This window comes from Cervus canadensis, chromosome 20 (genome assembly GCF_019320065.1).
Source record: "Cervus canadensis isolate Bull #8, Minnesota chromosome 20, ASM1932006v1, whole genome shotgun sequence".
In the NCBI taxonomy this organism is placed as follows: Eukaryota; Metazoa; Chordata; class Mammalia; order Artiodactyla; family Cervidae; genus Cervus; species Cervus canadensis.
In genome coordinates, this window is record NC_057405.1 from 24,130,213 (window position 1) to 24,142,538 (window position 12,326).

At 38.5% G+C, this 12,326-nt stretch overlaps 1 protein-coding gene across 49 annotated transcripts in view; it reads right to left on the bottom strand.

Annotated features, from left to right (window-relative positions):
• RIMS1 (regulating synaptic membrane exocytosis 1) overlaps positions 1-12,326 on the bottom strand; it is a 582,755-nt gene that overhangs the window by 69,395 nt on the left and 501,034 nt on the right. For 23 of the 49 annotated variants that reach the window (XM_043439243.1, XM_043439241.1, XM_043439238.1 and 20 more), the window contains one exon: positions 6,877-7,112. The exons of 21 other annotated variants lie outside the window; for them this stretch is intronic. In XM_043439243.1, coding sequence (XP_043295178.1) covers positions 6,877-7,112 — 236 coding nt within the window. The remainder of the gene's footprint in view (positions 1-6,876; positions 7,113-12,326) is intronic. 5 more of the 49 variants (XM_043439244.1, XM_043439239.1, XM_043439235.1 and 2 more) reach the window with 1 other exon arrangement.

A 12,326-nucleotide genomic window follows, 5' to 3' on the forward strand; every position in this document is an offset into this window, starting at 1 on the left:
ATGGCTCTTTTTCTACCTACGTCACATTTTTCCATTTCATCCACTAGCCTCACCCTGACCTTTCTGCTTCCTCACTATTTTGTACATCTTGCTTCCACTTAAGCTTCTGGGGACACAGTTTTCTTTCTTCTATTTTCAATTAAAAGCTCTTCATAAAAATAGTGAGCAGAGTCCTTTAAATGGTTTCAAGACCTGGCTCCAATCTTCTTTCCAAAACATATGTCCCATTACGGCTCTTTCATACATCTTTGCTTCAGCCAAATTGTGTTCATAGGCTAGGCAATTTATTGACACACATCTTGTGTTTTCCTTCCAGTATTTTTTCTTCCCCTTTCCACAATATACTGGCCTCTTAATAATTGCCACAAAATTATTTTATGCTTCCTTGTGTCACGATTTCTGAAGAAAAACGGCAGAAGGAAGGCAGGCCTAAAACTTCAGTCTTTTGGAAATGTCTGAGCCTAGAACAGATGACACTAAATGTGTCAGGTCAGGAAGGCAGAAGAAGCAGGCATAGCTGGGCTTCTGGACTCGGTGCAATCCGTGAGGACCTGGGCCCTGTTCCACTCACCCTGGTGTAACAAAGGACAAGAGGAAGAAGCACAGTGTGGCTGGAAGGTTTTTTCTTTTTTAATTAAAAAAATTTTTTTCATTTATTTATATTAGTTGGAGGCTAATTACTTTACTATATTGTAGTAGTTTTTGCCACACTTTGATATGAATCAGCCATGGATTTACATGTGTTCCCCATCCCGATCCCCGCTCCCGCCTCCCTCCCCATCCCATCCCTCTGGGTCTTCCCAGTGCACCAGCCCTGAGCACTTGTCTCATGCATCAAACCTGGGCTGGTGATCTGTTTCATCCTTGATAGTATACTTGTTTCAATGCTGTTCTCTCTGAACATCCCACCCTCGCCTGCTCCACAGAGTCCAACAGTCTGTTCTATACATCTTTGTCTCTTTTTCTGTCTTGCATATAGAGTCATCATTACCGTATTTCTAAATTCCATATATATGTGTTAGTATACTGTATTGGTGTTTTTCTTTCTGGCTTACTTCACTCTGTATAATGGGCTCCAGTTTCATCCACCTCATTAGAACTGATTCAAATGTATTCTTTTTAATGGCTGAGTAATATTCCATTGTGTATATGTACCACAGCTTCCTTATCCATTCGTCTGCTGATGGGCATCTAGGTTGCTTCCATGTCCTGGCTATTATAAACAGAGCTGTGATGAACATTGGGGTGCACGTGTCTCTTTCAGTTCTGGTTTCCTCGGTGTGTATGCCCAGGAGTGGGATTGCTGGGTCATATGGCAGTTCTATTTCCACTTTTTTAAGGAATCTCCACACTGTTCTCCACAGTGGCTGTACTAGTTTGCATTCCCACCAACAGTGTAAGAGGGCTCCCTTTTCTCCATATCCTCTCCAGCATTTATTGCTTGTAGACTTTTGGATAGCAGCCATCCTGACTGGTGTGAAATGGTATTATATATAGACTCAGATTTCTCTCAGAGGGAGTGTGAATCATTTTCAAGTCACTGAAGCTTTTTGTTTGTTTGTTTGCTTGTTTATCTGTGTCCAGATGAGAGCTTTTCTTAATCATTATTTCCTTATTGCTTTGCTCATGGCAATGGCCCCAGAGTGTTTGTGTTTGCAACAAGTTGACAGTGAAGTTGGGATCTACAGGAATTCAGAGGAAAAAGAGACTAGAAAATCTTGAAATAACACCATGAGATGAATTAAGAGGATTTTGAGCAGGTCTTGAAATAAAGGATTTGCACAGGGGAAACAGAAATGTGGATGGTGGAAAATGTTGGAACGGTACAAAATATCTGTTCTTAAAGGAACACAGAAGTGACTTTTTTAGTATGGCCTTAGTACATGATAATTAACTTGATTATTTGACAGTATAACAAAGTCCTGTGACATTTTCCATAATTTAATCAATGTAAAACCACCAAAATCCTGCCAGTTTGTAGGAAAAGATGATATTAATCTAGTTAATGAAGTATCATCAGCTGTTAATGATATAACAAGCAATAATTACATTAAATGTCTAGACTATAATCAGCTGCTAATTCTGTATGTGTTCTTATCCTAAGAAATTCAGTCCTTCGACCAAACTGTCTTCCCACTTCCCTTGGGAATACACATAAATGACACTGGGTATTATCACATTTGGCATCTGGCTTTACGTTTTCTTATTGAGTTCTTCGATTCTTGTTTATTTCAAATGTGAATGATTTCTGTCCACTGGGAATAATGCTTCTAAATTTTGAAATACCCATTGTTCCTGGTACAGTCCTGGAGAGACAGATATTCAATAATATGATAAAGTAAATTAAGTAGTTTCTAGCTTATAAAGCTGATAATACTTTTACATCTATAGGTGTCTTCTTCAAAAAAGCTAAAAGTTCTCATTACAATGTTTTTGTCTCCAATCATGGATTGCAGTTATACACACACACCTGTGCCTGTATAACTTAGGGGTACATGGAAAAAGCTCTAGAAATGCAAACATCCTGGTTTCAATCATTTAGATATATGAATACTTATCATTATTATGGTAACTATCACCACAATCATCTTCACGTGTTGGTAAATACAGGGTGTACATAAGGATGCTCTTCATGAAGAGCCTTCATTCTTAGTGAGGCAAACCTCAGCCTACAAAGGCCAGGCTATACCTACATTAGGCCCAAAGCCCCCCTCATATCCTAAGGCCTGGCCCTACATTGAGCAAACCAGAGCTCCATTCAGTTCCAAAACACTCCTGGATCAGGGGCTTTTCCTTAAAGTTTCCTTTTCCTTCCACTTCTTATACCCTTTTCAATCTAATTCAGATGTTGCACACCAAACAAGTTTTGAGTTATGTGCCTGATGGTTTGAAGCCATTCATTAGCAGTAGCATTTTTGGAAACATTTCTGTTTATATCACTCTCCCAGTTAAAAAATATTTTTAAAAATTCCTACTTCCATTATGCATATTGTGCTAAAGGTGATTTTAAAATATTAACATTGTTTATACTTGAAATATTCAACATAAATAATTATACATAATTGAAGAGCACAGTAAATATATTGAGGTGCACAGTAAGTAACATATAAGTGCAAAGTAAATGTAATATACTTACATATCACATATATAATTTACTACATAAATATATGTATATATATATATATAATTTACTATGCTTTTCATTTTTTGCAAATAAATTTTATTTGATTTTGAACAAAGAAGCAAATAAACTCCTTGAGCAAACCTGTGCCTATAAAAACAAAAACAAATAAAACAACATACTTGAAATCTCCCATTCTAAAAAGAGCTGGTTAAACATTATTTCTGATTGCTTCACGTTTCCCCGAGTATCCATCATCTTTGTGGCAGAGATGCTTGGGGAAGATACCAGAGACTCACTGCCATAGAATCCCTTAAACTTTTTTTTTTTTTTTTTTACAAACATAAGAAGACATTTACATTAAACATAATACATACTATTCCACAGAATACCCAGCTTGTTTTATTCCATAACACTGCCTTCTTCTTCCAAATCTTTGATTAACTGACACCATTGGACAACCTGTTTTAGCTAAACAGATAAAGATGTGGTACATATATGCAATGGAATATTACTCAGCCATAAAAAAGGATGAAATAAATCTATTTGCAGCAACATGGTTGGACCTCAAGATTATCACACTAACTGAAGTAAGACAGAGAAAGAAAAATAACATATGATATCATTTATATGTGGACTCTAAAATACAACATAATGAATTTATTCACAAAACAGAAATGGACTCACAGATATAAAGGAGAGACTTGTGGTTGCCATGAGGGAGGCAACTTGGGGAGGGATGGACTGCGAGTTTGGGATTAGTAGATGCAAGTGATTACATATAGGATGGATAAACAATAGGATTCTACTGCATTGCACAGGGAACTAAATTCAAGATCTTATGATAAATCATCATGGAAGAGAATACGAAAAATAATATGCATATATGCATATATATATATATATATATATATATATATAAAAATATTGGGCTTCCCAGGTGGCTCAGTGGTAAAGAATCTGCCTTAGAGAGGAAATGGCAACCCACTCCAGTATTCTTGCCTAGACAATCCCATGGACAGAGGAGCCTGGTGGGCTACAGTCCATAAGGTTGCAAAGAGACTGACATGACTGACTGACTGAACACACACACACGCGTTATAATATATATATATAGATGAATCACTTTGCTGTATAGCAGAAATTAACACAACATTGTAAATCAACTATTTTAATGAAATACTAAAAATTTGTCTTAATTATGCATATATTTAGAAGCCCCCCAAAACCCTCACCAGTCTATAATTATTGCGTTCACTTTACACTAAAGACATCTAAATGAAATATGATAATGTTTCTTAAAATTGGACAAATATCACATAGTTTTCTCTAGAATGACGGACCTGGGGGGAAGCGAGTTAAAGGAACATTTTAAAAAGTAGAAAACTATTCTAAGGGTTTGTAACTATACATACTATGGCATTACTGAAAGGAAGGCCTCAAAATTCAGATTTGTGGAGATGTTCCACTTATTTAAAGTAGGCCATCCAAGGGGTTTCTTATAAGAAATTAAAATTAAGGAATAATTCTTTGGAGGACAAATATGGAAAAATAAATTTTATGATCATATACAGTCTTAATACCTCAGTTGGTAAAGTATCTGCCTGCAATGCAGGAGACCCCGGGTTGATCCCTGGGTTGGGATGATCCGCTGGAGAAGGGATAGGCTACCCACTCCAGTATTCTTGAGTTTCCCTTGTGGCTCAGCTGGGGAAGAATCTGCCTGCAATGCAAGAGACCTGGGTTTGATCCCTGGGCTGGGAAGATCCCCTGGAGAAGGGAAAGGCTACCCACTCCAGTATTCTGGCCTGGAGAATCCCCTGGATTGTATAGTCTATGGGGTCGCAAAGAGCTGGACATGACTGAGCGACTTTCACTTTCACACAGCAGCTGAAGCAACAAAAAACACGATTTCTTAGAATGAGAATTCTGAATTTTGGTGACTCTTCACAGGAGAGATAAAATATAACCACTGATAAAGGGGGAAAAAATCACTTGTAAAAGAAGCAACAGGGAGAAGAACCAGGCCACCCACTGAAACAAGGAGAGATAACAGGGTTGTCACCGCTGGTCAGTTACCTTGGGAGGATGAAGAAGAATGAGAAAACATGTTACCAAATGTAAGACACAATCATGATGCAGAAGAAGAAACATCAATTCCTACACCTGGGAAGTTCAGGGGTGGACTTTCAGTCAAACCCACCCACTAAACAGGCAAACTGAGCCCCAGAGGGCAAGTCAAAGTTCATTCCTCAGTCACTTTGGAATAGAACTATTTTGTTATCTTGGCTTTGTCATCCTTTTTGCCCCTTGCCTTGAAACCTGATCTCTGAAACCAGGGTATTCAGTGGAAGTTACTACTATACAGGGAAGTTACACTGCTTCCCTAGAAGGACATTAAAGAGAATTTCCATTTCATCCAAGTGATAAAGTGATGTGAAGTCTGATGGTCAAAGTCCATCCACACCCCGCACTGGAAAGGATCATTTATTACATCAGTCCTACAAACCACTAAGCACCAGGGTCAAAAATAAAAGAAGCAAAAGAAATGAAAAAACACCTCCTACTCTTAAGGAGTAAGGAGTAGGAGTAAGGAAGACACATGATTTTCCTTCAAAATGAACAGCCCAACCCCCTGGGATGGCAGAGAGGCAGCTCCTAGACCCCGGATAACATCGGTCCTTTCTAATCCTATGATTTTCAGAAAGACAAACCTCTGCTCTGATAAACAGCTATGTGTGCTAGTTCAATTTCTGAATGGCTCAAAAATTCCAATTTCTAATTTATTCGTCACTTTGTCCAGTAAAATGCATAATATAAAACACGTAGTTTCCAGGATGCCAAGTTAACTATAAAAAAACATTTCATGAAAGTGTTTTAGCGTAAGCAAATTACTATTAGCATAAGTAAATTTTGCAATAAGACTTTCACTCTTAAGGAACAAAAAATGGAACTAAGATTATGGCAGGAGAAACAAGTGCTGACAATTGATAACAGTTGCATATTTCACTTACCTTCGGTTTTCTGCAGTACTCAGCCTAGTAATGAATTATCTAATATGTAAGATCAAATGTTATATAATTTCAGGCAGTTTTTTTTAAATATTTTAGAATACATAACCATCCTCCCTTCTGTGTTTGCTTTCTTCTATATACCTTGTGGACATAAAGCTTTTAAGATTTATAAGGAGCAGAAAATGTTTGAAACTCAAATTTGTATTAAAACATTATTCTTTGCATGAATACACTGACCCATTTTTTTTCTAAAGTAAAAATAACCACTAGATTTTTACTTGCATTGAAAATACAGCAATCACAGTTCAGTTATTGCATTCACACACTTTTTCAAGTTGCACAACTGACCTTCTTTTCTATGACAATATGGAGTTAGTCTAAATTAGAAGTAATTGCATTAAGGAACATTTTGAAAAGGAGAATCCTGTTGCTTTTCTTGCATTTCAATCAATTTGGTTCTTTAATACTTCTTTGCATTTCCTTGCATATTTGTAAACATGGCTTAATTTTTTTTTTCACTTGAATGAGAACATCTGACCACTTTAGGGTTGACAAATGATACCCTGTTAGACAGCTGTACAGAAAAGAAGAATAAACTCACACGTGGAGGTTTCCAAAAACAGAAATAAACATTCTTCGCAAAGAAGAATCGATACACTGTAAAGCCCATCACGAGACAGCATGACGATCGACTCCGTCTCTCCAGTAAGAACTTGAGATGTCTGAGTTCATATCACTCACCTGTTTGGCTCAGCTGGGACGTGCTTCTGCTCCTTCGCGACACTATGGCAACCACTTTGGCACTCAGGCTGGACCTCCTCTTCTTCCCACCTGCTCCGACGGTGCCCACAGCTGTGTCCGACTGGCTGCCATCATTATGCTCCAGTGTGTACATCTCTCCGCTCATGCTTGTGCTCTTGGTGATGGCTCTTCCGGAAGTCCCCATCCGTCTGCCTTGCATTTTAGGGGTAAATGAACTATATTTACAAAGTAAAAACATATATGCATCCATAAATTACAGGTCAGCATAACTGAAACTCTAAATCTCATTCATTTTGAAATAATCCAGGCAAAATTCTAGAGTGAAAAGCCAGCTGAGCAGTAGTCCTACAGCTACAGATACTCTTAAAATCACATCACCACTGTCAAATGTTTACTGGATGTAGCTTGAACAAGCATTTCAACACAGAGTCATCTATCAACTCCTGGAAGAGAGGAGAAGGAAATGCAACAGATGCTAGTGATGGGGAAGTAAATGTAACTGATCGGTTTTGTCAACAGTTCCTCTGTTACTTTCAGGGAAAAGCCAAAATATTTCAGTCCCTGAGAAAAGTTCATATACACTTCTGAGGGAAAAATATTGTTAAAAATGGATTCAGAATTTGCCACACGACAAGGTTTAAAAAAAATGAAAACAGCGTTTGTGCTGGTTTCTCTTTGGGATTCCAACTCATAGGCACATCTTTTATTCTCTGAGGCTTAGTGAACCCAGGAAAGACTGTTAATCTGGCAAAACTCCCAGCCTCTCCCCTTCTGGTCCATCTTAGCCCCTCCTGGTCCATCTCCTCCACACAAGTTTCCTCTCATTTTCATCTTTGGACTCTTCAAACACACAGGTTCTGGGTCCAGATGTTCCCATTTTCATTCCTTTCTGCAAAACTTATTCGTCTGTGTCCTGAGCTTGCCTCAGTGTATCCGACTAAATCACTGGACTTCTTTCCCAAATGAATAAATTTCTGCTCAGAGTTTCAGCACCATAGAAAGTTAATGGACATACCTCTCTACCTGTCCAAGCAAAGGTGTATCTGTAAACTGGAGTCGGAAGCAGGGCAGAGGTTGCCAGGGGGTAGGCTTCTTTCTATCTTAATCGTGCTGTGTATGCATTTACGTTATTGACATAGACTATCCTTTTTTGGCCCCAAAAAGGCCTGTTTTATATCTTTGAAACAGCCTCTTATTTTATGTGCCCTGAAAATATCTGCAAAAACTGACTTCCATGACCTTTACCACCATCTGGATTTTCTATTTCTTGTCTGGAAATACTAAATATATCATTGAATATAGCTTAAGTGATGACATGTCTTATACCAGTCAGAATAGACCCTAATATGATGAGAAACGATAAAACAGAAAGCCTTGGTGATCATGTAACATGTCTGTGGTTACACACACAATGAGCGTTTCAGAGGAAAGGAAAACTGGTATGCGGGCTCAGACGGCAAGGAAAACAGAGGACTGCCTGGACCTCAGGATCCCTTCAGAGACGGTGAACGGAAACAGACCTGATCTGACCAGAATAACCTGGAATGTTAAACCCTGGCTGTGTCTTGAATCGGTCCATGTCGACACGCACCTGGCAGTGTTCAGGTATTCATACTGTCTCCCTCTACTCTAATCTTATCATGAAGCCACGTGTTCTTTAAAGCGATTTGCGAACCTGGCAATTCCGCTACGCATTTTATGCAGTCTCTTTTTCCAAACATTAAGAAGACAGTTTTACACATCATCAATTTAACACTCATTTCTGTGAGGTTTATATACCCAACTCTAGTGGACTTCCTTTTCAGGTAAATATCATGGCTGATTAATTTCATGTCCTCACCAATTTATTTGAATGCATTTCCTAACTCTGTGATCCTGCTCAAGTCCTCTCTTAGTGTCTGGTTTCTCTACTATTTTATTCACACGAGTCTGCTGAAGGATATACAGAAATGACAGGATTGGGTCAGTCTCACCATTGTAAGATCCATCTTCAGTCAAACACCTGTGACTGGAAATCCATAGTTTTTCATCTCTCCTCAGTCTCCTCAGCACACTCCCCACAGTGGTTAATGAAACCCTCTTTTCTAGGGATTTCATTTTTACCTTTATTGTAAAGTACATATAAACTAACACACACCTTTTTTCTCCACGTGATTCTCATGAAAACAGAATTATATCACAACTCTCAATCTGTATTTTAAAAACCACTGCACAAAAATACTATTGCTAAATTTTAGATGGTGTTATTTAGGTTATAGAGAAGTTTGAAAGAACAGGAAGGTGTTTTCTATAACAGTTCTATTATGAAAATGTATCCAATGAACGAGGAAGTTTCACAAATTTTTCATGGATAATTAATTACAGCAATGAAATGTTCTACAATGTCAACAAATAAAAATTCCGAAAAAAATCAGATAAATCTGTACAGTAAACAATTACCATTTTTTGGTGGGGGGGGTGATTTAAGAAGTTATATTAAAAGTAAATCTATGAATAAGACAGACACATTTCCTTTTTCCTCAAAAAATAAAATATTTTGTTTAGAAGCTCAAAATTATTATTATGTGATCTGAATAGCTTCCTAAAGAATTTAGAGCATCCTATGTTCAAATGGAACATGTTAGGGCATTTTCGATTCTGTTAGCTAACTGAAGGGAGAGGTTTGGAGTTGGGTCTAACCAACCAGATCAATTAAACCAATGGGAAGGTCAGAGTCTTAACACAGATTTACCTCTGTTTGCCTGTTTCTCCTTTATTCTGCTTCCATCATCCAAAAACTGATTCCTCCTTTAGATGTGCCTGAGTCCTTCAAGATGCCCTGGAAGGCCTTCTGCCTTTTAAAGCTTTTTGGAGGTCTCTGTTGAGCACTGACTGCTGCCTCCCACCCCTGCATTTCATATTTTGTACCGGTCACATTAAGACTTGAATACTTAAAATCAGCACACACCAAACATTGGCAGCATCCCTCCCATTGCTGAGTAAAGTGAAGTTCCGGCCTTTGCTCAGCTGTGCCCACTCCTTGCAATTCCATGAACTGTAGCCCGCCAAGCTCCTCTGTCAATAGAATTTTCCAGGCAAGAATACCAGAGATGGTTGCCATTTCCTCCTGCAGGGGATCTTCTCAACCCAGGGATCAACCCCAGCCCATGTCTCCTGTGTCTGCTGTATTGGTAGATGAATTCTTTTTTTTTTTTTTTTAACCTTAATTATTTTATTAGAAAATGTAGGTTATCTCCCGTTTTTTGGTAGATGGATTCTTTACCCAGCTGGGAAGCCCCTAAATTGAAGCTGAATCAGTGAGTTCTCACTATACAAACAGGCTGACACAACCCATCTTTAAAGATCAAACAAACAAAACATCCTCCTTCCCCCTTTGGAAGACTCTCCTTTAGTTACTGACTTTGTGCTGAAACCTCTAGGCTGTACATCCTCTCTCCCTATTCTCTCCTAAACCAAGCAAAACCAGGCTCTGACACCAGCACTTCATCCATACGGCCTTTTCCTCTCATCAAAGTCAAACAATGACCCCGCGTGGCAAAATCCTATTATTCTTCAGTCCTCATCCTTTTGACATCTTCATACATCGTGTATTCAACAAAGCATTTGATTCTGTTGATCCTGAGACACTCTATTCTCATGGGTTTTTCCCACCATGTGCCTCCTGGCAAGACTTTCATTCTCTTTCATCACTAAACCTGGAGTTCTCGACCCCCCGCTCCCCACACCTCCGTAACTTCAGCCAACCAACTCTCTAGGTGTCTCAGCTGGTTCCAAGTTTTACTTTCTTCTATGTTCTGCCAATTTTCACGGGTTTCCTCCACCTCATCGCAGCCCTTGACTCTAAATTTATGTACCTTACTTGTGAACTGCTTGGGTTTGTCTGATAAGGCTCTCAAAAATGTGTTCAACCCAATGAAAAACCTGTCTTCTCTAATCTTGCACAATATATTAAGGGCGTGCCAATTACCCAGTTGCTCAGAGTAATACCTGCATCCTTCCAGTAAAGAAAAAAAAAAAAAATCTAAACTTGGAAATGAGATTAGGAAAAAAAAAACAAAACTGCTTCACCTGTTAATGCCATATTTAAAGATTATCTAATAAGCACCCCAAGGACCTAAAGGTATCTGACTCTCTGGGGGAATGGAATATTTATTGACTTATTATTTACTCTTATAATAATTACAGCCCCAAAATTTTACAACTCTGTAAAAACGTTACAAAGTGGGGTTGCAAAGAGTCGGACACGACTAGGCGACTGAACTACAACAAAAAAAGATGTTAACTTGAACTTATAAGGAGCAAATGATCACTATTTTGTAGTGAGGATAACTCCAAAGGATGGGGTTTTATTGAGCTAGAGAACATTATCCAGTTGGAATCAAACTGGATAATGTCCGAGCATTCTCTTTTTTCCGCAATGACTGTATATCTGTGTCTATATGCACATCATCTGAGGAACCAGTTTGACACTCTGTTGGTTTGCTCACTAATGAGTTAAAATTCTGACATTTCCTATATATTTTTCTGACAACTGCTTTAAATTTGAGGATTATGTTTCAAGAGTGTCGGAGATCCTGTAAAAATGCCCAGGTGGATATCTGCTGGACCTCTGGGCAGGGAGCCCCATGAATGCTCTGAGCCCAGTGATGCCTTTTTCTGGCTCCTGGATTTAATATCAAGAGACAACAGAACACTACTTTCAATCTCTGTTTTCTCTTAACTCTGGCCTTGTTTTGTTTCCTGCTGGTTCTGCTTCCTGGTGAATCTGGCTCTTCTTTTGCTTTGCCTGTGGCCAGTGGCAGCAAAAATAGAGGGTCTGTCTACGGATGAAATTGGGTCAATGGAAGATCTCAGAGATGTATTGAGAGCTGGGTGGCAGATGACAGAAAATCTGGTTTTTCTGCCTGTTAGTATGCTACAAAAGTTCGCATCATTCAAGAAAATGTCTTGTCCACAATAAAGAACAGCTCTTCATATTCTGGGGTTAGGTTTCCGTGTCCATTTCCATCTATGTCAAGTGGTAAAACTGGAACTACTAGTTTCCTCTGCATGTTTAAAAAAGTCTTTTCAATTGGCGAAAAATGTCTCTCACGTTCTGTGTACCTTAGGAATACTGGTCTGGGCAGACAGATATCAACTGAAAAGAGCTCCTGCTCTGATTGATCCATGTAGACAAAGTTCTAATGCAGTTAACCAAAGAATTCCCAGGGGAAAAAAGAAACTGAACTTCTAATACTGTGAATATGCTTCTCTTTCAACAAAAAGCCATTTTTAAGAAATGGATGACTCAAAAGAATTTTAATATAAGAATCTGAATCCACAACCAAAGTGAATTGTTTGAGATATCAAACAAATTTGATAAATTTGGCTTAAAAGAAGCTTTATGAAAACCACGATGAGAGGCCACTTTGCAAGCACAGGCTAGCTAC